This window comes from Macaca thibetana, chromosome 15 (assembly GCF_024542745.1).
Source record: "Macaca thibetana thibetana isolate TM-01 chromosome 15, ASM2454274v1, whole genome shotgun sequence".
NCBI classification, from domain to species: Eukaryota; Metazoa; Chordata; class Mammalia; order Primates; family Cercopithecidae; genus Macaca; species Macaca thibetana.
Window position 1 is genome coordinate 2,757,418 of NC_065592.1, and position 27,245 is coordinate 2,784,662.

The 27,245-nt window shown below is 56.9% G+C and overlaps 2 protein-coding genes across 2 annotated transcripts in view; both read right to left on the reverse strand.

Moving 5' to 3' along the window:
- UBAC1 (UBA domain containing 1) overlaps positions 1 to 27,245 on the reverse strand; it is a 287,889-nt gene that overhangs the window by 70,630 nt on the left and 190,014 nt on the right. The gene's annotated exons all lie outside the window — the stretch shown is intronic.
- The window catches only part of NACC2 (NACC family member 2), a 52,317-nt gene continuing 26,658 nt past the window's right edge, over positions 1,587 to 27,245 (reverse strand). Inside the window, exons 2-5 of the mRNA XM_050760052.1 lie at positions 11,104 to 11,268; positions 8,723 to 8,828; positions 8,056 to 8,153; positions 1,587 to 6,902 (exon numbers count right to left, since the gene is read on the reverse strand). Of these exons, the coding sequence (XP_050616009.1) occupies positions 6,394 to 6,902; positions 8,056 to 8,153; positions 8,723 to 8,828; positions 11,104 to 11,268 (878 nt within the window). The 3' untranslated portion in view covers positions 1,587 to 6,393. The remainder of the gene's footprint in view (positions 6,903 to 8,055; positions 8,154 to 8,722; positions 8,829 to 11,103; positions 11,269 to 27,245) is intronic.

Genomic DNA, 27,245 nt, shown 5'->3' on the forward strand with positions numbered 1-27,245 from the left:
CTGGGGTGGCCTGGAACCCACCTGGGTGGGGCATTTGGGGTCTTGCAGGTGTGCATCCAAGCTGCCTGTCCTCACCAAGCTCCCCACCAGCCAGGCAGGTGCCTGGACACTCAGCGTCTGCCAAGTCCACCCCGTGCAGGTGAATGAATAGGCCAGGTGGGGCGGGCACGTGCCACTTGTCTAGAGCAGAGTCGGCCTGGAGGAGCGGGGCTGGGTGGCCAGACCAGCCCTGAAAACAAACCCTGCCTTGGAGGACGGCCCCGAGAGCCGGGGGCTCTGCTCCTTCTCCAGGAGGATGACACTGAAAGCCCAGGGCAGGAGGACAGTCCTGAGAGCCGGCGGCTCTGCTCCTTCTCCAGGAGGATGACACTGAAAGCCCAGGGCAGGAGGACAGTCCTGAGAGCCGGCGGCTCTGCTCCTTCTCCAGGGAAGTTGAGTCAGACGCACTTACCCTGGCAGCTTGAGGCTGGACTTGGTGGTGGGATGGGGACCGGAACGCTCCGTGTTTCCTGGCCCCCACCAGGGAACAGACCCCTTGAGCGTTCCTGGTGGGGACAGGGTGGTGATGTGGCTCCTGTAGGAGGTAATGGCTCAGGGTGACCCCAAGCCACCATCCGCATTGCCACAGGGGCCCTTCCATCCAGGGGGCCCGTGTGGAAACCACATCCATCCATTTAAGACATCAGGGGCTGCCCTGTGCTGGCCCAGAGGATCCTCTTCTGGGAACACGGCCATGAAGCCCTGCCCAATAAACTCACCACTTCCCTCTGGGAGAGCAGGTGCCACGAACCCTGCAAAAGGGGAAGAGAGGCCAGGGAGGGGTGTCCGTGAGGTGATCAGGATGGTCCCCTGGACGAGACCCTCACATGACCGCAGGAAGCGAGGAGCCCACCATGCAGGTGTCCAGAGGAAAGTGCTTCCAGACGTAGGAGGCACCCATCAAGGGCCCGGCAGGACCCCAGGTCTGGGGGACACATGATTGCAAAGCACTCGGCCTGTCCTTGTGGACACGCCAGAGGAGCAAAGGGAAGTGGGGCTGGCCACGCAGCCTGAACCCCAGGACACCAGCCTCAGGGCTGGAGAGAAGGCCAATCCCGTGGGCCCAGCTCTGCCCACCTGCACTTGTCTCTCTGTGCACCTGGGGGCAGACGTGGCCCGGGAGGGGGTGGCAGGGGGGAGGGGGAGGGAAAGAGGGAGCCATGCACCTTTTGGGTGGCAGGTGAGGCAGGGGCTGCCCCACTTCTCAGATGATAAAACCAAGGCCCTGAAAAGCAGATCCCTCCGTCCTGGCAGGTCACCTGGGGGTCCGGACAGGGCTCCCCTCTAACAGGCACACAGATACCTGCAGACATCCAACTCACCTTGTAAAACACTGGGGAGAGCAAGAGACGGGTCAGGTGGCCTTGAACCCCACAGCCAGATCCCTGCCCTGTTGTGTGGACAGCTGGCCTGGGGACGCCGCTAACAGGGGCAGGGGTCCTGAGGCTGCCCCTGGGGGACCACTGGCCACCCCGCCTTCAACAGCCCAACCTTGGCTTCTCTGCGTCTCCCCCAAACCCCACAGGGCCAAGTCAAGTCCAGGAAACTTAGGTTTGAACTGACTTTATTATTTTGTAAATGTGAATTTTACAAAGCGCTTTACAATTAATGATCACATCCTTTTGTTTGCTTGTCATGGATTTCCACTGTCTGAAACGGCTCTGAGCACGCTTGAAGCCCTCTGTTTCCCTGGTCGCTTTTGGATGTTTCAGTTTTAGTTATTGATACAATGTCAGCCATGGCTAAAAAGTAACAGTCTTGACTCTACCGAGTAACAGCACAAAAAGAGAGTGAGGGCTTAGGAAAACAAAACAAAGGCTTCCTCCTTAAAAAAAGACAAAAAAAAAAAAAAAAAAAAAAAAAAAAGCGAAGCATCTTCTGTGGCTGAAATCTAACTCAGTGGTACTGTGAAACCTTCCTTTACAGCACAGGAAAATTTATTTTTTAACAGTCGTGAGTTACAGTACTTTAACCCCTAAACAGACTCTTTAAAACAAACGTCTCCTTTTTAAAAGTCTCTCTTTTCCAAACATTCCGTCCGAAGGATGGATGTTCTACTTGCACCCAGTGCCATCCAAATGTTCAAGTCAAAAATATTTATACATTTTATACTTAGTTCTTTTCTTTTTTTTTTTTTTTTTTTTGTCTGCTAAAAATAGTATTGCAAGTTTTGGCTTCTTTTGACATAAAAATCACAATCATGTGTACGATGCTAACAGTGGAAGCGACTGATCGGAATACGAGCAGGTCGTCCAATCTGAATGCTTTCGATTCTGCATAATTTTCCTTTCTTTTTCTTTTTCCAAAGAAACAAAACAAACACACACGAAAAACCTTTGCCATTTGAGAAACATCTTGTACCAAGCCCTAAATGCTCCGGTGGTGACACGCACGCACGCGCACACACAGACACAGACGCGTGCGCACGCGCACACACACACTCGCACACGGAGCCGGAGCCGGCTGGCTGACATGACAAATTTATGCGGCAGCAACATTCTGAAACAGTAGTTACAGCTGAGGACAGCTACGAGTTCTCGATTCTGTTTAGGACTCGCTGGCAGAGGCAGACGAGGTTTCTTGGAGTTTGCAGTTGGTTCATGGGCCATACACCTTTTTCCACTTGCTGCCAAGATGTTTCCATACAAATTTCCCTTCTGAGGGGAACCCAGGCAGTACACGGCTGGTTGGGGTGGGGGGACTGGGCCAGTGCTTACAGTTCCAGCTGTCGAATGAGGACAGGCCAGGGTCAGGCACTAGAGTCCCCTCAGAGGGGTCCAGCCCCGAGGGCCGACCAGCCCTCTGTCCCTACCATCCGCCTTCCTCCTGGCAAACACAAATGCCAAAGAATGACTCTTTCTGGAGGAGAAAGGAGGCCAGGCAGCTGGCTCCCACCTTCTAGGAGCCCTGACCCACGGTCGCCAACACCGGGACATCCAGGCGGGTCCTGCTGGCCTCTCGCCCACAGCTTCATCCACATTCAGGGGCAAAGTACAATAACCAAATCCAATGCAAAGTTAAGTGACGACAGAGAACTCGGGTGGGCAGACACAGTGCGGAAAACAAGACAGAATTCAAGTACCGAGGCACCCAGCCAGGCGCGGCCTGCTGGGCTCACAGTATCTGTCACACCTCCGGTCCCTCCTGGACCTCTGCATGCAAACCAGCTGCCTCCTGGGCCCATCCCCTTGGGGAAGAGGAGGGCAGGGCAGGAGAGGCGGCTAGGTATCAGGCCCACCACCTGCCAGGCGGCAGCTCCAACACAGTCCAGTCCCTTCTGTCCTCCTTAAAAGGTGCGGAGATAACGTAGCTCTGTAATAGATTCTATATAGGATATGCGTATTGCTAATAGTCAGGCTTAGGGATAAAGGTGCGGACAGCTCATAAATACTGAGTGGCTCGTCTCTCTCTACAGGGTCTGGATGAGTCAGGGTCACACTCACAGGACAGGACAACCCCGGATTCTGGAATTAGTCATCTTGTAAACAAAGGAGGGAAGGGTCCGGCTTTCTTAATTGGTTTCCTTGGGAAAAATGATCAAAGGATGCTAAGGCACTCTGGAAGGCCCCTCCGAGCCCGGGCCGCCGCCCCCGCCCCACGGTACATTCAGGACGCGGAGGGAGCACACAGCAGGTCCGCTCAGCAGCCATGCACGTCCGCAGACACTCCCGACTCACGCCCACCGTGGGACACATTAGTGCAAAATGCTCAGCCTGGCCCGCCCGGGGCGCAGGGAGAGCTCAGAACCCATTCACATTAAATTATTATTATTTAAGTTTTACCTATAGCTCTTGCCTTCCTTACCCAGAACAACAGAACAGACGGCGATTACAAACGAGGAAGGGGCCACGGGACATTGTGCAGGCCTGAGCAGCAGTCAGGCGTCCTCTGTGCAGCCACTGCCTCCGGCAGCGGCCAGCGGCTCCCTCCCTGTCCTGGCCAAGGGTGAGGGGCACCCACTTTGGAGTGGAGGGCGGAGAGCGCCCTTCTGTCAGCAGCCAGGCCCCCAGGGATGGTCAAATTAAAGTGCAAATTTGGGTGTGGGGCAGATGCAGGAAACTCCAGACGGAACTGAAGTGCAGCTCAACCTCACCTACCCACCCCCGCTTCCTCCCAGCTCCGAGGAAGGTTTGGTCCAGGTTCCCAGTGGGCCCCATGGGGGCTCCAACCCCACCTGGGCCCAAGACAGGGGAGGAAGAGGCAGAGAGAGGCTCCCTCTAGGCTGGGTGGTTCTGAGCTCAGCAGGAGGTCCAGAAGCCTCTGCACCACTGATCCACCTCCGGCCCTAGGAATGCAGGCCTTGGTCTCCCTGGACTTGGGCCCTGAGGAACGGGTGGAGGGGCCGAGGTTAGTGTCCATAGTGTCTGCCCATGGTCCCCCACCTCCTTCTGGAAAGCAATTTATTTTTCTAGAGGGCAGGCACGTGCTGGGCGTGGCTGGAGGAAGCCCAGGGGGCTGAGTGCAGTCTATAGAGGCGGCCCCACGGGAGGTCTCCCAGGGCCTTGCCACAGGGGTGGGCTGTGGGGCAGAAAGGGGTTACCCAGTGGGAATGCGTCTAACCCACACCCTGTAGGTCCCCAAGCCAGGGTGCAGCACAAGGTCCTCCCCTTGCGGGGGCGGCCTCCACTTGATGGGTTGTGGAGGTTGGGGGAGTGGCCGCCGCTCACCGGCCTGTGTGCACACGGGAGGGGGTGCTGACGGGTACAGCGCTGCACTTGTTTTGCACACGCAGATGGGGAAGCCGAGTTCTGGAGGGACAGAGGTGAGCAACAGACGTTTCAAGTCTTGGGATGGGGGGTTCTTCTGGCCACACTTCAGAAGGACGGCTGCCCCTGGACAAGGGCCCAGGCCCCCAAAACAAATGGGAGAGGCACCTGGGTAGGTGGCCACACCAGCACTTCACATAGGACTTCACATGGTCTGTGACCCCCACTACTTAAAAAATAGTAATTAAATTTCAAAGGAAGCACTCCAGCCTCAAAACCTACCAGCCCCATCTTCCATGGGCCTTTCCTCCACCGTCTCTGGCCCCCAACATGCATCCCTAACCTTCTGTCCCCTACCAGTGCCCACACCTCCAACTGCCCCAGCCCAGACCTATCTTGGCCACCTCCTGCCTGCAGCCTCCATCCATGCACACCCCCAAGGCAGATGGGGAGCCCAGTACTGGGAGGACTCACTCTCGCCCTGGCCCAGCCCTGGCCACTGCCTCCTGCCTGAGCGGAGCCCCCCTCCCCAGGTCGGACCCTGAGCTCAGCTTCACACATACTGGTCACCCATCCGGGACCCCCTTTTTCCCCCAGTGGGAGAGGAGTGGTCCCTGGCCCTGGGCGGGGGGCCAGGGGGGTGCACCCTGACTGCCACAGATGACCCGCCCCAAGTCATGGTGGGCCGGGGACAGGTACACCATCCCACCCAAAGTTTTTGCTCTATTGAGTCGGAAAGTTTCCAAACCATACATGAAATAGATCTAAATTACAACAAAACCTAAAAAAAACAAGACAAGCATAATCCCAAAGTGGCTGAGGCGGCAGAGGGCGGCGTGGGCTCCGTCAGCTGTGCACGTCCCACAGTGGGCCCGGGCAGGACAGTGGGAGGCCAGGCGGGGTCAGCGGTGCCCTGGGGGTCAGGGGACCGAGGGGCTGCAGAGCCGAGACGGATTGGGCAGAACAAGGACAGGGTGAGGGGGCAGAATAAAGTACCCTTTACTCCACCCCCGAGGGGTGAGCCACAGCCATCCCTGCCCCCTCGCCACGCCCCCGCACACGCACACACACACACACACTCGTGCACACACCCCACACAGGTGGGAGGCCTGGTGGGCCTGGCCCCGAGTCTCAGAAAGAAGCAAAAACGAGGAGTTAGGGCCCTGGGGCCTGAGCCCTGCCCCATTACCCCAGAGGGGTTCCATGGGTAAGGAAGGAAGGGTCAGTGACGCACACCCCAGCCCTCACCCCACCCCCCGCCACAGGCCACCGCCCCTGCTTCGCCTTCCGGGCAGAAGGAGCAGGAAGGGCAGGGAGGAAGGGGCAGGGCTGGGCACCAGGGGCCTGGCGGCCTCCCGCCCTCCCCGAGAAGGGGGAGGGAAGCTACACGTGGAGACTGACCTTGTGAATATCAAAAGGGAGCTCTGGGAGCTTCCTCACAGGAGGCTGCCAGTGGCCTAATTGTTTACAGTATAATGAATGCATTTGTTTCCTTCATCAATTTTAAATACAAGCAGAATAAAAATCACATTTTTCTCAGGCAACAGTAGCAGTTCAGTAGGTAAGTGGCTTGATCACATTTGTTTGTATTAGTAACGCATGCAAGCAGCTCTAGTACTCGGTCCCTCGCGCAGCCACCCAGCTCCGCTTACAAAGTCCCTGCATAAGTGCCCTCCGGCCTCCGGGCCGCGGCCGCCGGCGTCTGGGGCCTGCTGGGGCTGCCCCCACCCTGCTCAAAGGGCTGTGGGGGGCTCTGGCCATCGGCGGGCAGTGGCTCAGGGGCGGCCACCTCCTGGATGACCGAGCCGGCCCCATCCACCTCCTCCCCGGCATCGAAGGCCGGGTTGGTGGCGGTGCTCAGGTCAACATTCACAGCGTCAGTTCTCAGAGCCACGATGGTGGCCGCGTCGCTCCGCCGCTCGGCATAGATGCGCTGCTCGAACACCTGTGCCGCGGCGGGCGGGAACTCGGGGTCAAGGGGCACACTGGCGGCCGAGGAGCCCATGACCGTGCGGTACATCTCCACGCCCTCCGGCAGCATGGACTTGATCTTGGGCAGCCAGCGCTTGCGAACGCGGCGGGCGTTGGTGCACATGTCCGCAGCGATCACGTTCATCTCGCTCTCCTTGAAGCTGGGGGCGAAGTTCTGACAGTACACTGTGAGGACGGGGCGGCGTGAGCTCAGCCACCTGCCTGCCGGGAGGGCCCGCCCCTCCCCGAGGCCGCGGAACCATGATGCCCTGGATGAGCCTCCCTGGCTGCTCCTGGGGCTCCCCTGGGCTCAGCCAGAAGACCAGAGGTCACCTTTCTCACTGCGCGGCCTGGGAGGCCTCCCCACCCCATTCCTCTGGAACAGTCTCTGGCCTGGTCAGGCCCAGCAGCCTTGGCTGTCCGCCAGCTGTGAGGCTCAGGCCTGTTTTTAATCTCTCCGGGCTTCCCTAGCCCCACTGGCTAACGGGAACTGGTCAGAGGGTCCCCCTCTCAGAAATAACAAGACCCTCCCCGTCCCCGTCCCAGTCCCAGCCTGGAGGAGGGGAGCGACAGAAGCCGTCACTTTAGCAACCCTCGCCTCCTTTATCCAGCAGGAGCCCAGGCCAAGGCCGGGCCATTCCTCCCAACGGCATCAAACCCACAGGCAGGCCCCAGGGGCCATGTCCACCTTGGTGCCTCCCAGAATCTTCCCAGAGCCGCGGCTGCCACCCTACGCTTTGGGACTGTAATTCCTGGATGCAAAGGCCCCTTTGCTCTAAAACAGAATTTGCCTCACAGGTTTTTTTTTTTTTTTTTTTTAAGGAAGAAAACAAGATAATGCTTCTTGGGCTGAGGGCCACAGGAGGCTGTGCTCTTGGCCACCTGGTGTGAGCCGGCAGCAGTCAGCATCTTCCACATCTGGGGTGCGGGCCGGGGGGCGGCGGTCTGCCCCGGAGATGGACCGGGCTCCGCCCCCACACGCCCAAGAGCGGGAGGCAGAAGCCGGCCGAACAGATGGCAAAGGCTCAAAATAACCGCAAAATGTAAATAAGGGGTTTTGTTCAAAAAGGAAAATTAGATCTATTTCACATATTAAAATAGTTTCGCAGCTGAATTCATCACACTTGGAAACCTACCAAGAACGTTAACACCTCGAGACCTGGCTTCTGAGAGCTGCTCTTTTCTCCTGTCTTTCCCTCAATCCGACCACGCTCGGCCCCCGGGGACGGAAGCTGCAGGTGGCCGGGAGCACCCCCGGGGCCCACCCAGTCCTCCTCAGGCTGGGATCCGAACCCAGCCTCAGCCCCAGACCCCCACCCGGGAGACCCCAGGCTCTTACGTTTCACAGCGTTCAGCACCCGGCTGTCCAGCGGCTTCCGGCTGGGGTCGCTGGTGGATGAGCGGATGCCAGTCCCACAGCTGTTGGCCAGCGTGTTCCTGGTGGAGGGACCAGAAAGGGTGAGGATGACGGAGAGGGGACCTGGAGGCGACCCGCCCGTGCGAATGCCCTGCTGGGAGGCCACTTGGCCTCACCCTTGGCTGGTTTGCATGTGTCCCAGCTCGTGGTCCAGTGGCAGCAGCCAGCCCAGCCACCCTCTAAGGGACAAGACAAAGGAAAAGTGTCTGGGCTGAGAAGATGACCAGGTGACGGGGCTGCAAGGTGACCCAAGCCTTGTCCTCAGGGACTCTGGGGGCATCTGAGGAAGCTGCTGTGTCCTCGGGAAGGGTTCTGTCAGCCCATCAGCACGACTGAGTAAGTGTGGCTCTTTGCTTTTTTTTGTTGTGGGGGTTGCATCCATAAGGCCCTTTGAGAAAGACCATGAAAGACAGCCCCTCGCTCCCCGGGAGCCTCTCCACCGTCCCGGCGCTGACAGGCCGCGGCTGAAGTCAGGAATGCAAGGGGACTTTCAATGCCACAACCCTGGACAATCAGGCAGCTCACAGCTAAAGGAGCCAGAACCCTCCGCAGCTCCACTGTGCCCTCCAGCACCCCTGCCCCGACCTACCTGTCAAAGAAGGTGGCCAGGAGCCTCCGCAGCAAGACCTTGTGCTTCACCCCTGCGCAGAGGTGGCAGTTCATCAGCTGGCCGCGTGTGATGTAGACCCCAGAGCCTGTGGCCGCCACAAAGAAAAAGGGCTCATGGCCTTCCCGGGCCACTAGGGTCCGAAGAGGGGCACAGAGGGGTGAGGGGGAGGGTGGGGAGGAGCTGGAGGCCTCCAGGATTTTTTTGGGAGGAGCAATTTGAGGTCCCACCTGCTGGTCACCAGGAGAGGCCACGGCCAAGGCCAGCCCCGGCACGTCCCAAATCACACATGGAACTAAGCAGGGGGTGGGGAAAGCCACGGAACCCCCCCCCACCCTCCCCAACGAGCCCCAAACTCCAAGCTCTCCCCGCTATGCTGTGGCCCCCGGGCTCAGCTCCCTCCCTGGGAACATGCTTTGTTGCTGTTTAGAGACGGGATCTTGCTCTGTTGCCCAGGCTGGAGAGCAGTGGTGTAATCACAGCTTACTGTAGCCTCGACCTCCTGGGCTCCAGTGATCCTCCCACCTCAGCCTTTTGAGTAGCTGGGACCACAGGTACCACTACCATGCCCAGTTAATTTTGATGAAGTCTCCCTATGTTGCCCAGGCTGGTCTTGAACACCTGGCCTCAAGCAATCTTCCCACTTTGGCCTCCCAGAGTGCTGGGCTTACAGGAGTGGGGCACGGCACCTGGCCTGTGGGAACACACTCTGAAGGGCTGGCTCTGGCCCTGGGTCTGGGGAAGCATTCATGTCTTTGCCCTTCTGCTCCGTCCCAGATACCAAAGAGCCTCAAGCAACGATGAGGGAGACGGAATCCCCCGACCGGAGGGTATGGCTGGAGCTTTGCAGGGCCCAGCGCTGACCTCCTCTGAGTATGTGTGAAGGGGGAAACCAGCCGGGGCAGCGGCGTGGCCAGGGAGGTCCACGCTGTGCTATTTACCCTCAGAAACTTGACCACACCTCAGGTGTCCCGCTAGGGTCTGGGTGAGCGAGGGCATGAACCAGCAGCAGGACTGACCCCACTGGGAAGAACGGGGAGGGACCGCTCTCTGGGGACGGCCAATCTCAATGACCACGAGAGGCCATGTCCTGAAGGATACTGATGTCCAGGTGTGCCTGCTTCTAGGAGCCTGTAGTGCCCATGGCCTCCTCCTGGCATGGCCCGTCTCCTGACCCACTGCTCCCACAGGCCCTCCCTGCCAGGGTCTGGGCTGGAGGAACTCTCCTGAGGAGCTCATAAACTTCAAGCCCCACACCCCAAACACAGGCCACAGCTGCTGGAGGCTGGGGTGACAGACTGTCTTCCCAGGACCACACCAATGTGATGCACCACGGCCCACGTGGGCACCTGTGCCCCAGAGCCCAACCCCAGGGGCCCACCCAGCCCTGGCAGCCCAGCACTGCGCTCCCCATCGAGAATCAGTGCCGGGGCAGGGTGAGGGCTCAGGGCACAGCAAGGTGGGCCCTTACCCCTCCTGGCCAGGGCAGCCCAACACTGCCAGGTGCAGCCCAGGAGGCCGCTCTCCCATGAGGACCAAAGTCCCTGGCAGCTGGAAGGTGAGGCCAGCCCAGGCCACTGGCAACCCTTAGGCGGCGGTGCACACTTGAGGCACTCGTCCTGCTGGGAAGGGAGGACCCTGACGTGCTGCCCAAGATGTAGCCTTTGGGGGTGGACAGGAACAGGACAGGGCTGGGGCAGAACTGCTCAGGCTGTGGCCAAGGAAAGCGCCTGAGGGCCCCAGCGTGGGGCTTCCCGGAAAACCAGGAAGAAATCCCCAGAAAATGGCCCAATAGTCACCGAAGAAGGTGCCCATGGCACGGGTCAGACTGGCTTCAGCCTGCCTCATCTTCTCCTTGAACGGTTGTAAAAATCTACAAGGAGCTATGACGCCAAAGGAATCCAACACAAAAGGTAAACATTCCTGAGCGAGGCCTGGCCCCCACAGGCTTCTGGACTCGGACGTGTTTGTTCCGCCAGAAGGATCCCGCCTTGACAGCAGCTACCACTCAGAACCCAGCCGTTACCCCCAAAGGCTGCAACTGGACCCTCGGGGGGCGGGAGGGCTGGCAACCATACGTGACATGGTTTTATCTGTGACCCAAATTAAAACACGTTGCGACTGCAGCCCCTGCCAATCAGGAGCGTGACCAGCCCAGGGGATTCAATTAAAATACTAAATTAATTCAATTGAATAACTTCTCTTAATGACACATTCTTCTAAAAGGAAATTACAGGAAATTTAAGATTTTTTTTTTGACTGATTGGTGATGAGTACATTGTTCAGAGCGCCGCAAAAAAAGAAATAATAAATGAATGAGTGAGGACATTTGCATACAATAGATGGGTGGGAGGTAGCCTCACCTGCCACCAGCTCCAGCTTTTCTCCGGGGTCCCCCTCCGAGTACAGCTTGGGATGGCAGCGGTATCCGATCTGGCTGATGAGGCTGGCAGGCAGGGCCACGAGGTCGCGGCGGATGAGGACGCAGGAGCGGCTCTCCAGCGGCACTGGCTCAGGCTTCTCTTGCACTGCGGGCCCAGAACAACCTGGTCAGGTGGGCATCTGGGAGGCTGGGCTGCTCTGTGCCTGCCCGCCTGCCCTCCATGCTCCCTGGGGCCTGGGTTAGACCCACTCTGCCTCCCTGGGCCCAGGTGAGGCCACTCTGTGCTGCTCTCCTGCTGGCCTGGGTCAGACTGGCTTTAGCCTGCCCCATCCCTACACTTGGTGCCCTCTTGCCCACCTGGCCTTGCCCTCACAGTGAAGCCCCTGTGAACGAGTGAGCAGAAGATGTGAGGCAAGGGATGCCTGCCCAGGCCCAGGGAATGAGCTGCTGAGGGCTGGCTCCTGGGAGGGTGCTATGCAGAGCCTGCTGGCCAGGCAGGAGTGACAGCTCAGTGCTCAGGGCCCCAAGGGAGAGTACAGCATGAGACAGGATGGAGGATGGAGGATGGAGGATGGCTTGGTGGGGCCAGCAGGGCAGCCACCTCTGGGGCCATAAAAACTGCCAGGTGGAGGAGAGGCGGGTAGCTGGACAAGGGTGACAGGTACTGTGGCCCCCAACTCTTCTCCCAGCAGCTCCCAGCAAGGGGCAGTGGGCCACGGCCACCTGACTCATAGGCAAGGACATGGGGACTCAGTGCATCCAAGACCACGGCCTGGGACCGCGCTGGCCTGACGAGGAGCAGCTCCATAAACACCTGCCAACAGCCAGGCCAGCAGATGCGCCAACACCAGGGGCAGCCCTCCTGCTGTCTGGGACTGTTCCTGACAAACCACTGCTGGGGCAGACAATGGCCAGGGACCCTGCACCCTCGGGACCTGCAGCTGTGCAGCGTGACCCGGATGGCACCATGCGTCACAGATGGGCCCCTCGGAGGCTCTTGGGCCACACAGCCCATGGTGCCACCCCGGGGTCCTCGGGCGGGACTCTCTGCTGTCAGGATCACAGAGCCCCTCTAGAGTGTTCACGGAGGGCCAGGGCCGAGACCCCTCATCTGACAACCACGTGCTGGACACCCAGCATGCACCAGGCACGTGGGGCCGAGGAAACACAGCCCTGGCCCCAGATCCTGCCCAGCAATGCCTGGGGCTCCATTTTCCCCATGGGTCCCCACTTCCCTGTTGTCCCCTCCCACCGGCTACCCTGAGTCCCAGGAAGCCTCACAGGGCCCACCCTCACACAGGGGTCCTCACAAGCCCAGCAGGGTTCCAGAGTGAAGATCAGCTCCCCTGAGCGGACCCCCAGTACTCAAATGCCACCGTGGGCACCAGTCTGGCACTCCTCACACCCCAGCCTGGCAGGCTGCCCGCACAGCCACCCTGCCCAGGTGAGGGCAGAGCGCCGCCTCCCTCATTCCTGTGTCCCAGCACCAAAGACAAGGCCCTGAGAGGGCCACCTCCCCAGTCTGCTGCCTTCACTAGGGAATCCCACTGCCCTGGGCTCCTGCACACCCCACCAAGCTGCAAGGCCTGCAGGGATGGCCCCACGGCACAGCCTCCACCTGCCCGATTGCACGAGGGCAGCCTGCAGGTGGGAAAGGCCCTCAGGCCACCCAGGGCTGGACCTTGCTTGCCAAGGGCAGGGCACGGTCCCCTCGGCAGCCTCAGTGAGATGGGAAGTCCCCCGGTGGGGGGCGGGGGGGGGTAGCTTGCAGGACCTGCTGGTCCCAGGTGTGCAGAGGGAGGGGCGGGGTGGAACCTGTGTGTCCAGCAGGCTCGGGGCAGGCAGCTCCATGCAGAGTCCACCAGCAGCTGCACCAGGATGCTCAGAGGCAGGTGCGCCTGGCCATGCTGTCCCTGTTCCCCGTCTCTCCAAACCACGACCTTCACTTTGGAGAGTCACAGAAAAACACTGCAGGAGTGGCTGAGCCTCGGGGTGTGGGGGCTGCCAAGGGGGCTGCTGGGGAGCAGCCTCAGGAGGACAGGAGGCAGGGAGGGTCCCGGAGTCAGCTGGAGTCACCTTTGCACCCAGTGCCTGTCAGGGAGGGTCAGACCACCCAGCCCTGAGGGGCTGAAACCTTGGTTACTGAGGACCCCACGTCCCAATTCTACAGTGGGCGCCCCACTGAAGACAGTGGGTTCCACTCCTGAGAACCACGCGGGGTCTGAAATCACCCACCCTGGAGTCACCCCGACACTCCCTCCCCAGGGAACCACTTGCCCAGGATGAGCGCGGTGCACACTGCACCTGTCAGTCCCAGGGAGGAGAGGGAGCCTCCCAAGACCCAGGGACACCCGAGCGGAGGCCGCGGCAGAACAGAGGCCAGAAAGGGGGCCTCGAAGGTGGGTGCCAGCCCCTGCTCGGCCGCTGCAGGGGTCAGGTAGCATTTCCCGGGGGTGGCAGAGCACCGCAGGATAAGCCCAGAATTACCCGGGTGCTCAGGGAACACAGCAAAACAACCCGGGTGGTATTTTAAAACATAATTACGCACCCCCACCCCCGGTGCAGCCCGCTGTGATTACACACGCAGAGGAGCAGCGCGGTGCGTGGCATTTACATAAAGAGTTCACCAACAGAAATAATTCCCCATCCACAACCACCTCATCTCGAGATGTTTTTCTAAACAGCAGAAGTGGTTTGTGCTCGGCACGCCCGCCCCTCCCCAGCCCCTGCCCGACTCCCCAAGAGCCAGAGACTGTCAGCATCAGAACGGCCAAAAAAACCTCTTCTATTTCTGCCTTGCCGTGCACTGGATGCTGCTGCTGGCTAAAAATACCCCGCACCGAGCGAAGCTCAACTGCAAAGGTGCTTCAAATGTCTTCACGCAGCCTCCACTTTCCCGACCCCCAACTCACCCTCCGCAGGAACTGAGCTTCAAGGTCCAAGTTACAACTGGGCTTTAAAAGAGAACCCATAGAGAGACCTGTTCACGGCAGAGACAGGACGGCTCATCCCTGGTGGCCCCTGGGTGGGCCATGCAGAGGCCCCATGAGTCAGGGTCAGAGCTGGGTTCCCAGAGTGGCGGGAGGCCCCTTGATGGGCTTGTGAGCAGGGAAGAGGCCCCTGCCAGTCACACCGAGGTCCCTCCTGAGCCTGGGTCTTGGGTACTGGGGGATCCATGGCCTCCTGTCACCCCAGGACTGGCCGCCGTAGCAGAACTGCCGCCTTCACCCTCGACAGCCCTGTGAAGAAACTCAGGTGCCAGGACGGTGCCCTCCAAACCTCTCGGTGACATCTGGGAACAGCTGGGAAGAGCAACAAGCCAACTGCATGGAGATGAGCAACAGCTCCCCCCGCACGGAAGGTGTGCCAGGGTCACAACGGGAGGGCTCGGAGCAGCAGCCTCCCGGGCAGCAGGGCCCAGCTACTGAGGGTGGGCAGGTGGGCAGCCTCCCTGGACCACACAGGGCGAAGTAAACACAACGACAAATGCAGCCCAGGACGCGGGGTTGGGGCCTTCAGGGACCGAGAAGGAGCCCCCACTGTGCCTTCCAGGTCCTGCTGCTCCCAGCTGGGCGACACCAGGGGAGCCTGGGACAGGGTGGCTGAGCCTGGAGGACACGAGACTCAGGAAGCGGCCAGACACAGAGGGACACACCCCGGGGCTCCACTCGCAGGCAGCCCCCAGAGTTGTCAGGTCCACGGAAGCGGGAAAGAGGGTGGGTGCGGGGCTGGGTGGGGGAACGGGGAGGGACCGTTTCATGGGGACAAGAGGTTCATCTGGGGAAGATGGGAGTTCTGGAGCCGACGGCAGTGATGCTCACACAACAGTGGGAACGCGCTTAGCACCACCGAACCGCGCACGTAAAAAATCACTGCAATGGCCCATCTTATGTCTGCTTTACCACGATAACAACGCTCAGAAAGAACGAACGAACGTTGGAAGGAGGGGGCTGTGCAGGTCTGGAGGGAAATCGGGTGTCATTGGCCTTGCCGTAACTTTTCTCAACTCCCCGGGGGACACTGACTGGGTTCTGAGGAGCCTCACATCCTCCCCAGGCAAAATACCCTGAGACCCTGTCCACGGGCCAACGCCACAGCAGGACGCACCAGATGGCGAGCCCTGTTCCCAACCCCAAAGCAGTGTGTCACTGGGGACTCGCCCAGGTGACACCATCAGAGACCGCACAGGCAGCCCCACCAGGGGAGTCCGTGCAGATGTGGGTGGCAGTCGGTGGGTGGCAGGGCCGCCTGGTGGAGCCCAGCAGAGCCTTGGCGGGGGTAGGAGGGAGATGGGGAGACCTACTCCCTAAAAGTATATGCCATTTGTTAGGCCGGGCATGGTGGCTCACGCCTGCAATCCCAGCACTTTGGGGGCTGGGTGCAGTGGTTCGCGCCTGTAATCCCGGAACTTTGGGAAGCCGAGGTGGGAGGGATCACGAGGTCAGGAGATCAACACCATCCTGGCTAACGCGGTGAAACTCCGTGTCTACTAAAAAAACACAAAAAATTAGCCGGGCGAGGTGGCGGGCGCCTGTAGTCCCAGCTACTGGGGAGGCTGAGGCAGGAGAATGGCGTGAACCCGGGAGGCGGAGCTTGCAGTGAGCCGAGATCGCACCACTGCACTCCAGCCTGGGCGACAGAGCGAGACTCCGTATCAAAAAAACAAAACAAAACAAAACAAAAACAAAAAAAAGTATATGCCATTTGTTAAAATGCAGAACAAGAAAATGAACCCCTAGTTCTTGACGATATAGAAACATACAACTTAAATGCAAACAGACAGAAGCAGTGCTGAATCACACTGATTTTAAGACTTCCTGTAAAGCTACAGTCATTAAGCCTGTGTGGTTCAGGAAAGTGGACAGACAGGTCAATGGCACAGAATAGGAGACCCACAAACAGACCCACGCGGCCACGCTCGACTGGCTTTTGGCAAAGGTGCACCAGCCGTTCAACGGAGGAGGCAGCGGCCTTCACAAACGGGGCTTGAGCAACGGGTCGTCCGCACACACGCACGGCACCCAAACCACCCTCCGTCTCAGCCTCGCACCCGACACGAAAACTGCAGAAGGTCTTCATGATTTTAGGTTAAGCTTAAAGCCTCAGACAGGACCCCGAAGCATCATCCACAGTGGAAATGATTGACGAGCTAGAATTCACCAAAATGAGAAACTTCTGATCTCTGAATGAAGATAAAAAGACAAGGACTTGTATCTAAAAAATATAAAGAAATATCAATACTCAACAGTTAAAAACAAACAATCCAGTTTCAAGAATGGGCAAACTGCCGGGCGCGGTGGCTCAAGCCTGTAATCCCAGCACTTTGGGAGGCCGAGACGGGTGGATCACGAGGTCAGGAGATCGAGAGACCATCCCGGCTAACACGGTGAAACCCCGTCTCTACTAAAAAATACAAAAAAACTAGCCGGGCGAGGTGGCGGGCGCCTGTAGTCCCAGCTACTCGGGAGGCTGAGGCAGGAGAATGGCGTGAACCCGGGAGGCGGAGCTTGCAGTGAGCTGAGATCCAGCCACTGCACTCCAGCCTGGGTGACAGAGCAAGACTCCGTCTCAAAAAAAAAAAAAAAAAAAAAAAAAAAAAGAATGGGCAAACTATTTGAACAGACTCTTCCCCAGGGGACTCACAGATGGAAATTAGCACATGAAAAGACGCTCAGCATCCTTAGCCACTAGAGAAATGCAAATCAAGCCACGATGTGGTCCCACCTCCCAGAGCGGCAAAACGTAAAAAGACCAGCACTGCTAAGTGCTGGCAAGGATGCGGGGCAGCCGGGACGTCCTGACCTCACTGGGGAGAATGCAAAGTGGCACGGCCACTCTGGAAAACTGCTTGGTGGCTTATCAAGTTCATTTCTTTTTTTTTTTTTTTTTTTTTTTTTGAGACGGAGTCTCGCTCTGTCGCCCAGGCTGGAGTGCAGTGGTGCGATCTCGGCTCACTGCAAGCTCCGCCTCCTGGGTTTACGCCATTCTCCTGCCTCAGCCTCCTGAGTAGCTGGGACTACAGGCGCCCGCCACCGCGCCCGGCTAATTTTTCGTATTTTTAGTAGAGACGGGGTTTCACCGTGGTCTCGATCTCCTGACCTTGTGATCCGCCTGCCTCGGCCTCCCAAAGTGCTGGGATTACAGGCGTGAGCCACCGCGCCCGGCCCGGCTTATCAAGTTCAACATACACTTACGACACGGCAATTATACTTCTAGGTATATGCCCAAGAAAAATGGGAATTTATCTCCAAAGACAGCCTGCACAGGAACGCTTATCCCATCTCTATTCTTGAATGCCCCAGGCTAGACACAGCCTGGATGTCCTGCAACGGGCACGCAGACCAAGGCACTGTGAACCATCCACATGACGCGTTACTGCTTGGCTGTGAAAAGGAATAAATGATTGGCACACAACCTGGATGGCTCTCCAATCGTGCTGTTACACAGAAACGTCAAACGGTTACATACTGGTGATCCCATTTGCATGACATTTTCCAGGGGACAAAATCTGAGGGACAGGAACAGATTGGTGGTCACCAGGTGTTGGGGTGTGGACAAGCCTGAAGGGTAGCATGGAGGGGTTTGGCGAGGGAGCCACTGTGAATCCGGAAAGGTCAGGCTACACACCTGTCCCCAGAGGCGCAGCCTGCACGACTCCAGGCTGCCTCTGCTCACACATCTGGAGGCTGACCTGGCACATGCCCTGCACTACCTCTGCAGCTGCTGGTTCGGCACAGACCAGCTCTGGCAACACTGGTGAACCTGGTGGCATTGGTGCAGAACAGGTGCGCAGGGACCCAGGTGGAAATGGTGAGGGGCAATGTGGGGGCACCACAGACGGGTGACCAGGCCCGGGCAATTTGGTAACGGGTGCTCCACATGCAGTGGGTCCCGGGGAGATGACCCCACTCTCCATGTGGGGCTGTGTCCCACCCCCGAAAACACACAGGTGTGGACTCAACACCCTCCTGCCCGATGCCCAGCCAGGCCGGGACCACAACGTGCTTCCCAGCTCCCCGCCCAGGTGCCTCCTGATGGCCAGAGCCCAGGGCTGGCCGTGGGACCATGTGCTGCAGACGTGGCATTGAGTGTGGTCACTGCAGCTCGGGGAGACCTGCCCTCACTGCTGGTGCCCCTTCCACCCAGCTTTGGGGGTGGGTCCGTGGTCCCAGCTGGCTGCCTCCTGGCCAGCGAGCCTGTTCTGGGCCCAGTGCTTCTGGCAGTGAGGGGAGCTCACCCTGCTGGTCAGTGTCCCCAGGGTCTGGCACACAGCATGCGCTTAACACACAGGCCCCATCAACTACCAGTGCTGGCTGGTGCGGTGCCTCTGTCATCCTCCAGAAAGACCGGAAATGACTTCAACACGGTACTTGGTGGAAACACAGAGGCCACAGTTATAAGGTACACCATTCTCTCATGTGCCACAGGGCAAAGGTACCACCAATTTAACCACATCATGCCATAACTGGGAAGGCAAAACCATCACCAGTTACCACGCAATGCCACACCACACCATGCCTGTGAGAAACAGCCCGTTTCGTGGATGCTGAGACATGGGGAAGTGCAGAAAATCCAGCCGGGAACGCCAGGAGGAAGAAAAATGAAGGCGGAGAGGGACGTTCACGTCAGGACGGACGGAGGGAGGGAGGACCTGTGCCCACATCCGGCCTCTCTGGGTCTCCTGGGAACCCAGATAGAAAGGGGCTCGCTTGGCTGGGCAGGGTGGCTCACACCTGTAATCCCAGCACTTTGGGAGGGTGGATCATCTGAGGTCGGGAGTTCGAGACCAGCCTGACCAACATGGAGAAACCCCATCTCTACTAAAAATACAAAATTAGCTGGGCGTGGTGGCGCATGCCTGTAATCCCAGGTACTCAGGAAGGCTGAGGCAGGAGAATCGCTTGAACCCAGGAGGTGGAGGTTGCAGTGAGCCAAGATTGAGCCACTGCACTCCGGCCTGGGCAACAAGAGCGAATAACTCAGTCTCAAAAAAAAAAAAAAAAAAAAAAAAAAAAAAAAGGGGCTCGTTGGTCTCTCAAGCCCCCGTGATCAGCTCATGGTGCAGCTGCAGGGAAGATGTGGGGACCAGTAAGAGGTGGAGTCCTCACTGGCACCGCCAGGGGCTTGCACCTGACGTGAGGGGCCGACACAGTCCTGCAGCCAGGGATCCTCCCGAGTGACTGAGGCCCTCTGGGCTTCTCCGTGACCAGCTCAACAATCCCATTAAACCTGGCCCCTACCCTGCCCCACCTATACCCCTGGCCAGTGCCCTCCCTAGAGCTGGGGCTCCCTCCAGGCCTGGCAGGTGCTGCCATTTTATCTCCTGCAAATCCCAGCACCCACTCCTGATAGCACCAAGCCTGGTCCTGGAGACTCGAGAAGTCCCCAAGTGGTCCAAGCCTCCGACAGGGATCCCAGCGAAGATTTTTACTGCTGATCTGATGGCATCACTCTCCGGCTCTACAGCCATCCACGAATTTCTCAGACTTGCCCAAGGACGCCCTCGAGACAGCAGGCGGCCCGCCCTGCCTTTGCAAGAGCTTGTCCAGCCACGGGCACGGGTTGAACCAATCCCACCTACCACAGCACATGGCGCGGGTCACTGTGAAGACACTAGCAAGGTCCGTGTGTGCTGAGAATGACGACCAGGACACTAAGGACACACGAAGGGCAATGCATGGGACGGCACCCACACAAGTGTGTACCCAACGCCACACACAGGTGCATGCCCCCAACCACACAAATGCACAGCCCCCGACACACGTGCACATGCATCACACATGGAGGAAGCGCCCAGGATGTGTGCCAGCTGTGCGTGCCTCCGGGAGACAGTGTGTGTGTGAAGACAGATTGGGTGTGTGAGGACAGTGTGCATGTGAGAGGACAGAGTGTGTGTGTGAGAGGACAGTGTGTGTGAGGACAGAGTGTATGTGGCGACAGAGTGTGTGTGACGATAGTGTGTGTGTGTGGGGACAGTGTATGAGGATAGAGTGTGTGTCTGTGTGTGTGTGGGGACAGAGTGCATGTGAGGACAGAGTGTGTGTGAGGACAGAATGTGTGTGGGGACAGTGTGTGTGTGACGATAGTGTGTGTGTGGGGACAGTGTATGAGGACAGAGTGTGTGTGGGGACAGTGTGTGTGTGAGGACAGAGTGCGTGTGCGTGGGGACAGAGTGTGTGTGACGATAGCGTGTGTGTGGGGACAGTGTATGAGGACAGAGTGTGTGTGGGGACAGTGTGTGTGTGAGGACAGAGTGCGTGTGTGTGGGGACAGAGTGTGTGTGACGATAGCGTGTGTGTGGGGACAGTGTGTGAGGACAGAGTGTGGGTGGGGACAGTGTGTGAGGACAGAGTGTGGGTGGGGACAGTGTGTGTGTGTGGGGACAGTGTGTGAGGACGGAGTGTGTGTGGGGACAGTGTGTGAGGACAGAGTGTGTGTGGGGACAGTGTGTGTGTGTGTGGGGACAGAGTGTGTGTGGGGACAGTGTATAAGGACAGAGTGTGTGTGGGGACAGTGTGTGTGTGAGGACAGAGTGCGTGTGTGTGGGGACAGAGTGTGTGTGACGATAGCGTGTGTGTGGGGACAGTGTGTGAGGACAGTGTGTGTGTGGGGACAGCGTGTGAGGACAGAGTGTGTGTGGGGACAGTGAGGACAGAGTGTGTGTGTGTGGGGACAGTGTGAGGGGACAGAGTGCATGTGAGGACAGAGAGTGTGTGTGTGGGGACAGAGTGTGTGTGTGTGGGGACAGTGTGTGAGGACAGAGTGTGTGTGGGGACAGTGTGTGAGGACAGAGTGTGTGTGAGGGGACAGAGTGTGTGTGTGTGGGGACAGAGTATGTGTGAAGACTGTGTGTGGGGACAGAGTGTGTGTGGGGGGACAGTGTGTGAGGACAGAGTGTGTGTGAGGGGACAGAGTGTGTGTGTGTGGGGACAGAGTATGTGTGAAGACTGTGTGTGGGGACAGAGTGTGTGTGTGTGGGGACAGAGTATGTGTGAAGACTGTGTGTGGGGACAGAGTGTGTGTGGGGGGACAGTGTGTGAGGACAGAGTGTGTGTGTGTGGGGACAGAGTGTGTGTGTGTGGGGACAGAGTGTGTGTGTGAGGACAGAGTGTGTGTGTGGGGACAGAGTGTGTGTGTGAGGACAGAGTGTGTGTGTGTGAGGACAGAGTGTGTGTGTGGGAGGACAGAGTGTGTGTGTGTGGGACAGAGTGTGTGTGTGTGTGAGGACAGAGTGTGTGTGTGTGGGGACAGAGTGTGTGTGTGGGGACAGAGTGTGTGTGAGGACAGAGTGTGTGTGTGAGGACAGAGTGTGTGTGTGAGGACAGAGTGTGTGTGTGGGGACAGAGTGTGTGTGTGAGGGGACAGTGTGTGTGGGGACAGAGTGTGTGTGTGTGGGGACAGAGTATGTGTGTGAGGGGACAGTGTGTGTGGGGACAGTGTGTGTGTGAAGACTGTGTGTGAGGACAGAGTGTGTGTGTGAGGACAGAGTGTGTGTGAGGACAGTGTGGGGACAGTGTGTGTGGGGACAGAGTGTGTGTGAGGACAGAGTGTGTGTGTGGGGACAGTGTGTGTGTGGGGACAGTATTTGTGTGGGGACAGAGTGTGTGTGAGGACAGTGTGAGGACACAGTGTGTGTGTGTGTGGGGACAGTGTGTGGGGACAGAGTGTGTGTGTGTGGGGACAGAGTGTGTGTGGGGGGACAGTGTGTGAGGACAGTGTGTGTGTGTGAGGACAGAGTGTGTGTGTGGGGACAGAGTGTGTGTGTGTGAGGACAGAGTGTGTGTGTGTGGGGACAGAGTGTGTGTGTGTGGGGACAGAGTGTGTGTGTGGGGACAGCGTGTGTGTGAGGACAGAGAGTGTGTGTGGGGACAGTAAGTGTGTGGGGACAGAGTGTGTGTGTGAGGACAGAGTGTGTGTGTGGGGACAGAGTGTGTGTGTGGGGACAGAGTGTGTGTGAGGACAGTGTGTGTGTGGGGACAGAGTGTGTGTGGGGACAGAGTGTGTGTGAGGACAGTGTAAGGACAGAGTGTGTGAGGACAGAGTGTGTGTGTGAGGACAGTGTGTGTGTGGGGACAGTGTGTGTGTGAGGACAGAGTGTGTGTGAGGACAGAGTGTGTGTGTGGGGACAGTGTGTGGGGACAGAGTGTGTGTGTGTGAGGACAGTGTAAGGACAGTGTGTGTGTGGGGACAGTGTGTGTGTGAGAACAGTGTGAGGACAGAGTGTGTGTGTGAGGACAGAGTGTGTGTGTGGGGACAGTATGTGTGTGAGGACAGTGTGTGTGTGTGGGGACAGAGTGTGTGTGAGGACAGTGTGAGGACAGTGTGTGTGTGGGGACAGTGTGTGTGTGTGAGGACAGTGTGAGGACAGAGTGTGTGTGTGGGGACAGTATGTGTGTGAGGACAGTGTGTGTGTGAGGACAGTGTGAGGACAGAGTGTGTGTGTGGGGACAGAGTGTGTGTGAGGACAGTGTGAGGACAGTGTGTGTGTGTGGGGACAGAGTGTGTGTGAGGACAGTGTGAGGACAGAGTGTGTGTGTGGGGACAGTGTGTGGGGACAGAGTGTGTGTGAGGACAGTGTAAGGACTGTGTGTGTGAGGACAGAGTGTGTGTGTGTGAGGACAGTGTGTGTGTGGGGACAGTGTGTGTGTATGCAAGGACCAGCAGGGGAGAACGGCTTTCACTCTATGACCTTTTCCTAGTCTTTAAGACAGTGAACACACATTAGCTATGCAAAAATAAATATATTTAACTTCTAAAACGCCCCAGAGATTCCCATTGTGGATATGAGGGAGCAACTAATATTAGACTAACTCCCTTATCAAAAACAACTATCAAAATTATCAAAAAAAACAATGATAACCCTGAGGGGCTGAGATTCTGAGAACAGGGACCTACTGGCCATGGGGTGGAGCGGATGGAGTCGGCAGCCGTTGATGGAGCCGGGAGCCTTGGGGGCCCGGATCCTGAGAGTTGGCCTCAGGCTGCGATTTCAAAACTGTCCCTTGGATATTTGCTGACTACTAAGTAGCCATGTGTGCAGGCAGAGATGGAGCAAAAACAACTGCCAAGAAATGAAAAAAAACAAGGAAATCTAGAATTTGGCATCTTGTGTATCGGAGAGATGAAAATGGATTGATTTCAAGGCCAGCCAAGAGGAGGGGTTCTGGGGAACACCAGGCTTTCAGCTGAGGCCCAGGAAGGGCTACAGGCTACGGTGTGGCAAACCAGAAGCACCCCCGCCTTGGAGAATGTGGGCACGGGAGCTGCTGGATGGCACAGATCTCCCCTCACTGCAGACCTTCAGGCAACAGTCCCCAGACCCCTCTTGGAGTAGCACTGCTTAGGGCTTCTCATGCGTTTTCACACACTGTCCGGCCGTCCATGAGACAGTGGCTCACACCTGTAATCCCAGCACTTTGGGAGGCTGAGGCAGGCGGATCACGAGGTCAGGAGATCGAGACCATCCTGGCCAACACGGTGAAACCCCATCTCTACTAAAAATACAAACACATTAGCCGGGAGTGGTGGTGGGCGCCTGTAGTCCCAGCTTCTTGGGAGGCTGAGGCAGGAGAATGGCGTGAATCCGGGAGGCAGAGCTTGCAGTGAGCAGAGATCGTGCCACTGCACTCCAGCCTGGGCGACAGAGCAAGACTCCATCTCAAAAAAATACATAAATAAAAATAAAAAAGAAAGGGCCAGGAATCCCAGAAAATAGCACCAAATGACAGAAAACTAATTCACAAAGAGATGTTAGATGTGGACCCATAGACCAAATGATAAAAAAAAGAGAAAAATTTACAAAAGGACATCAGATCAGACAATTAGCAGACACCAACTTTAAAATAACAATTCTTAATGTGTACAAGAAATGCAGGCAACAAGATGGAAAATTTCACCAGAAAACTAGAATCGACAAAAAGGATTAAGTCCTATTAAAAAAAAAAAAATGCAGCCGGGTGCGGTGGCTCACACCTGTAATCCCAGCACTCTGGGAGGCTAGGCGGGCTGATCACTTGAGGTTAGGAGTTCGAGACAGCCTGGCCAAAATGGTAAGACTCTGTCTCTACTAAAAATACAAAAAAAAAAAAAAAAAAATTACCCGGATATGGTGGTATGTACTTGTAGTCCCAGCTACTCAGGAAGTGGAGGCAAGAGAATTGTTTGAACCCAGGAGGTGGAGGTTGCAGTGAGCTGAGATTGCGCTGCTGCACTCCAGCCTGGGCGACAGAGCAAGACCATCTCAAACAAACAAACAAAAATTCCAACAACTAACAATATGAACTCAAAAGAATGATTTAGGGGAAAATTAAACACTTCAGATGAGATTTGTGAACTAGAAAATAATTTAATACAAAATATCCAGATTGATGCGGAATAAGAAAGAATAGGCCGGGCATGGTGGCTCACACCTGTAACCCCAGCACTTTGGGAGGCCGAGGTGGGCGGATCACTTGAGGTCAGGAGTTCGAGACCAGCTTGGCTAACATGGCGAAACTCCGTCTCTACTAAAAATACAAAAGATTAGTCAGGTAATCCCAGCTACTCTGGAGGCTGAGGCGGGAGAATCGTTTGAACCCAGTGGGGTGGAGGTTGCAGCGAACCAAGATAGCACCACTGCACTCCAGCCTGGGCAACAAGAGTGAAAACTCCATCTCAAAAAAAAAAAAAAAAAAAAGGCAAGATAAAAGAATAGAAAATACAGGAAACAGAGTAAAAGGCACATGGAACACATAGGACTTGGGGAAAGCCTAACATACATGCAACTGGAGCCCCCAAAGGAGAGGAGGAGAGGAGGAGAGGAGGGGAGGAGGAGAGGAGGAGGGGAGGAGGAGAGGAGGAGGGGAGGACAGGAGGAGAGGAGGAGGGGAGGAGGAGAGGAGGAGGGGAGGAGGGGAGGAGGAGAGGAGGAGGAGGAGGAGGAGGAGGAGAGGAGGAGGAGGAGGAGGGGAGGGGGAGGAGGAGGAGGAGGAGGAGGGGAGGAGGAGAGGAGGAGGGGAGGAGGAGAAGAGGAGAGGAGGAGAGGAGGAGAGGAGAAGAGGAGAGGAGGAGAGAGAGGAGGAGGAGGAGGAGGAGGGGAGGAGGAGAGGAGGAGAAGAGGAGAGGAGGAGGAGAGGAGGAGAGGAGGAGAGGAGGAGGAGAGGAGGAGAGGAGGAGGAGAGGAGGAGAGGAGGAGAGGAGGAGAGGAGGAGAGGAGGAGAGGAGGCTGAGGCTCTGAAGAGAAAGAGTGAGAGGTTCCCAGACCAACAAGGACATGGAGCTCCATGAAAAGGAAAGTGATCTCAGATAGGGAGTGAGGTGACGCAGGAGACACTGAAAAGCATGGGGAAAAAATGTGCAGATAAATATAAACACGATGTAAAATGACAAAGGCAGGTCTAGTGGTGCTTACAACATACAGAATTAACACACAGAACATTCTAACTCAGGATGAATGCTGAAATCCCTAAACTACAAGAACAGTACACAAACTTACAATAGGCATACACAGGGAAAAATGGAATACCTGATTAATCAGAAAGGAGGGGCAAGAAAGGAGAAGCAACAGGAGGTCAGAGGGAAAGAGCAGAGACCAACGGACAAGACGGTAGATTAACCCAGCAAAGTCAGCAACCAGGTGAAATGAAAGTCAAAACACTCCAATAGAAAATAATGTTTGTTGGCCGGGCGCAGTAGCTCATGCCTGTAATCCCACACCTGTAATCACGACTGTAATGGGAGGCTGAAGCAGGGGGATCACCTGAGGTCAGGAGTTCAAGACCAACCTGGCCAACGTGGTGAAACCCTGTCTCTACTAAAAGTACAAACATTAGCCGGTGTGGTGGCACATGCCTGTAGTCCCGGCTACTCGGGAGGCTGAGGCACAAGAATCGCTAGAACCTGGGAGGCAGAGGTTGCAGTGAGCCGAGATAGCGCCACTGCCCTCCAGCCTGGACGATGGAGCAAGACTGTCTCAAACCAAATAAACAAAATTAATGTTTGTGAAGAATGAATAAAACCAAACCCAAGAGAAAACCTTAAACAAGAGGACAAATGATGGAAAGAGATGTACCATGTAAATATTTTTTTTTTTTTTTTTTTGAGACGGAGTCTCGCTCTGTCGCCCAGGCTGGAGTGCAGTGGCCAGATCTCAGCTCACTGCAAGCTCCGCCTCCCGGGTTCACGCCATTCTCCTGCCTCAGCCTCCCCAGTAGCTGGGACTACAGGCGCCCGCCACCTCGCCCGGCTAGTTTTTTGTATTTTTTAGTAGAGACGGGGTTTCACCGTGTCAGCCAGGATGGTCTCGATCTCCTGACCTCGTGATCCGCCCGCCTCGGCCTCCCCAAGTGCTGGGATTACAGGCTTGAGCCACCGCGCCCGGCCGTACCATGTAAATATTAAACAAAAGGGAGCTAAGGTGGCTCTGCTAGTATCAGACCAAGCAGATACTAAAGCAAGACCTGTTGGTAACACTGAAGAAGCATAGTTCATGATAAGGGCATCAACTCAACAGGAAGATACGACACCTGAAATTAATATGCATTTAATAGAAGCTAGCACGACTGAAAGGAGAAATGGTCAAAACTACAATCATGCTTAGAGTTTTTTTTTTTTTTGAGACGGAGTCTTGCTGTGTCTCCCAGACTGGAGTGCAGTGGCACAACATTGGCTCATTGCAAGCTCCGCCTCCCGGGTTTACGCCATTCTCCTGCCTCAGTCTCCTGAGTAGCTGGGACTACAGGCGCCTGCCACCACGCCCGGCTAGTTTTTTGTATTTTTAGTAGAGACGGGGTTTCACCATGTTAGCCAGGATAGTCTTGATCTCCTGACCTCGTGATCCACCCGCCTCGGCCTCCCAAAGTGCTGGGATTACAGGCTTGAGCCACCGCGCCCGGCCTTTTTTTTTTTTTTTTTTTGAGACAGAGTCTCACTCTGTCGCCCAGGCTGGAGTGCAGTGGCACCATCTCGGCTCACTGCAAGCTCCGCCTCACGGGTTCGCGCCATTCTCCTGCCTCAGCCTCCCGAGTAGCTGGGACTACAGGCGCCCACCACCGCGCCCGGCTAATTTTTTGTATTTTAGTAGAGACGGGGTTTCACCGTGTTAGCCAGGATGGTCTCGATCTACTGACCTCGTGATCTGCCCGC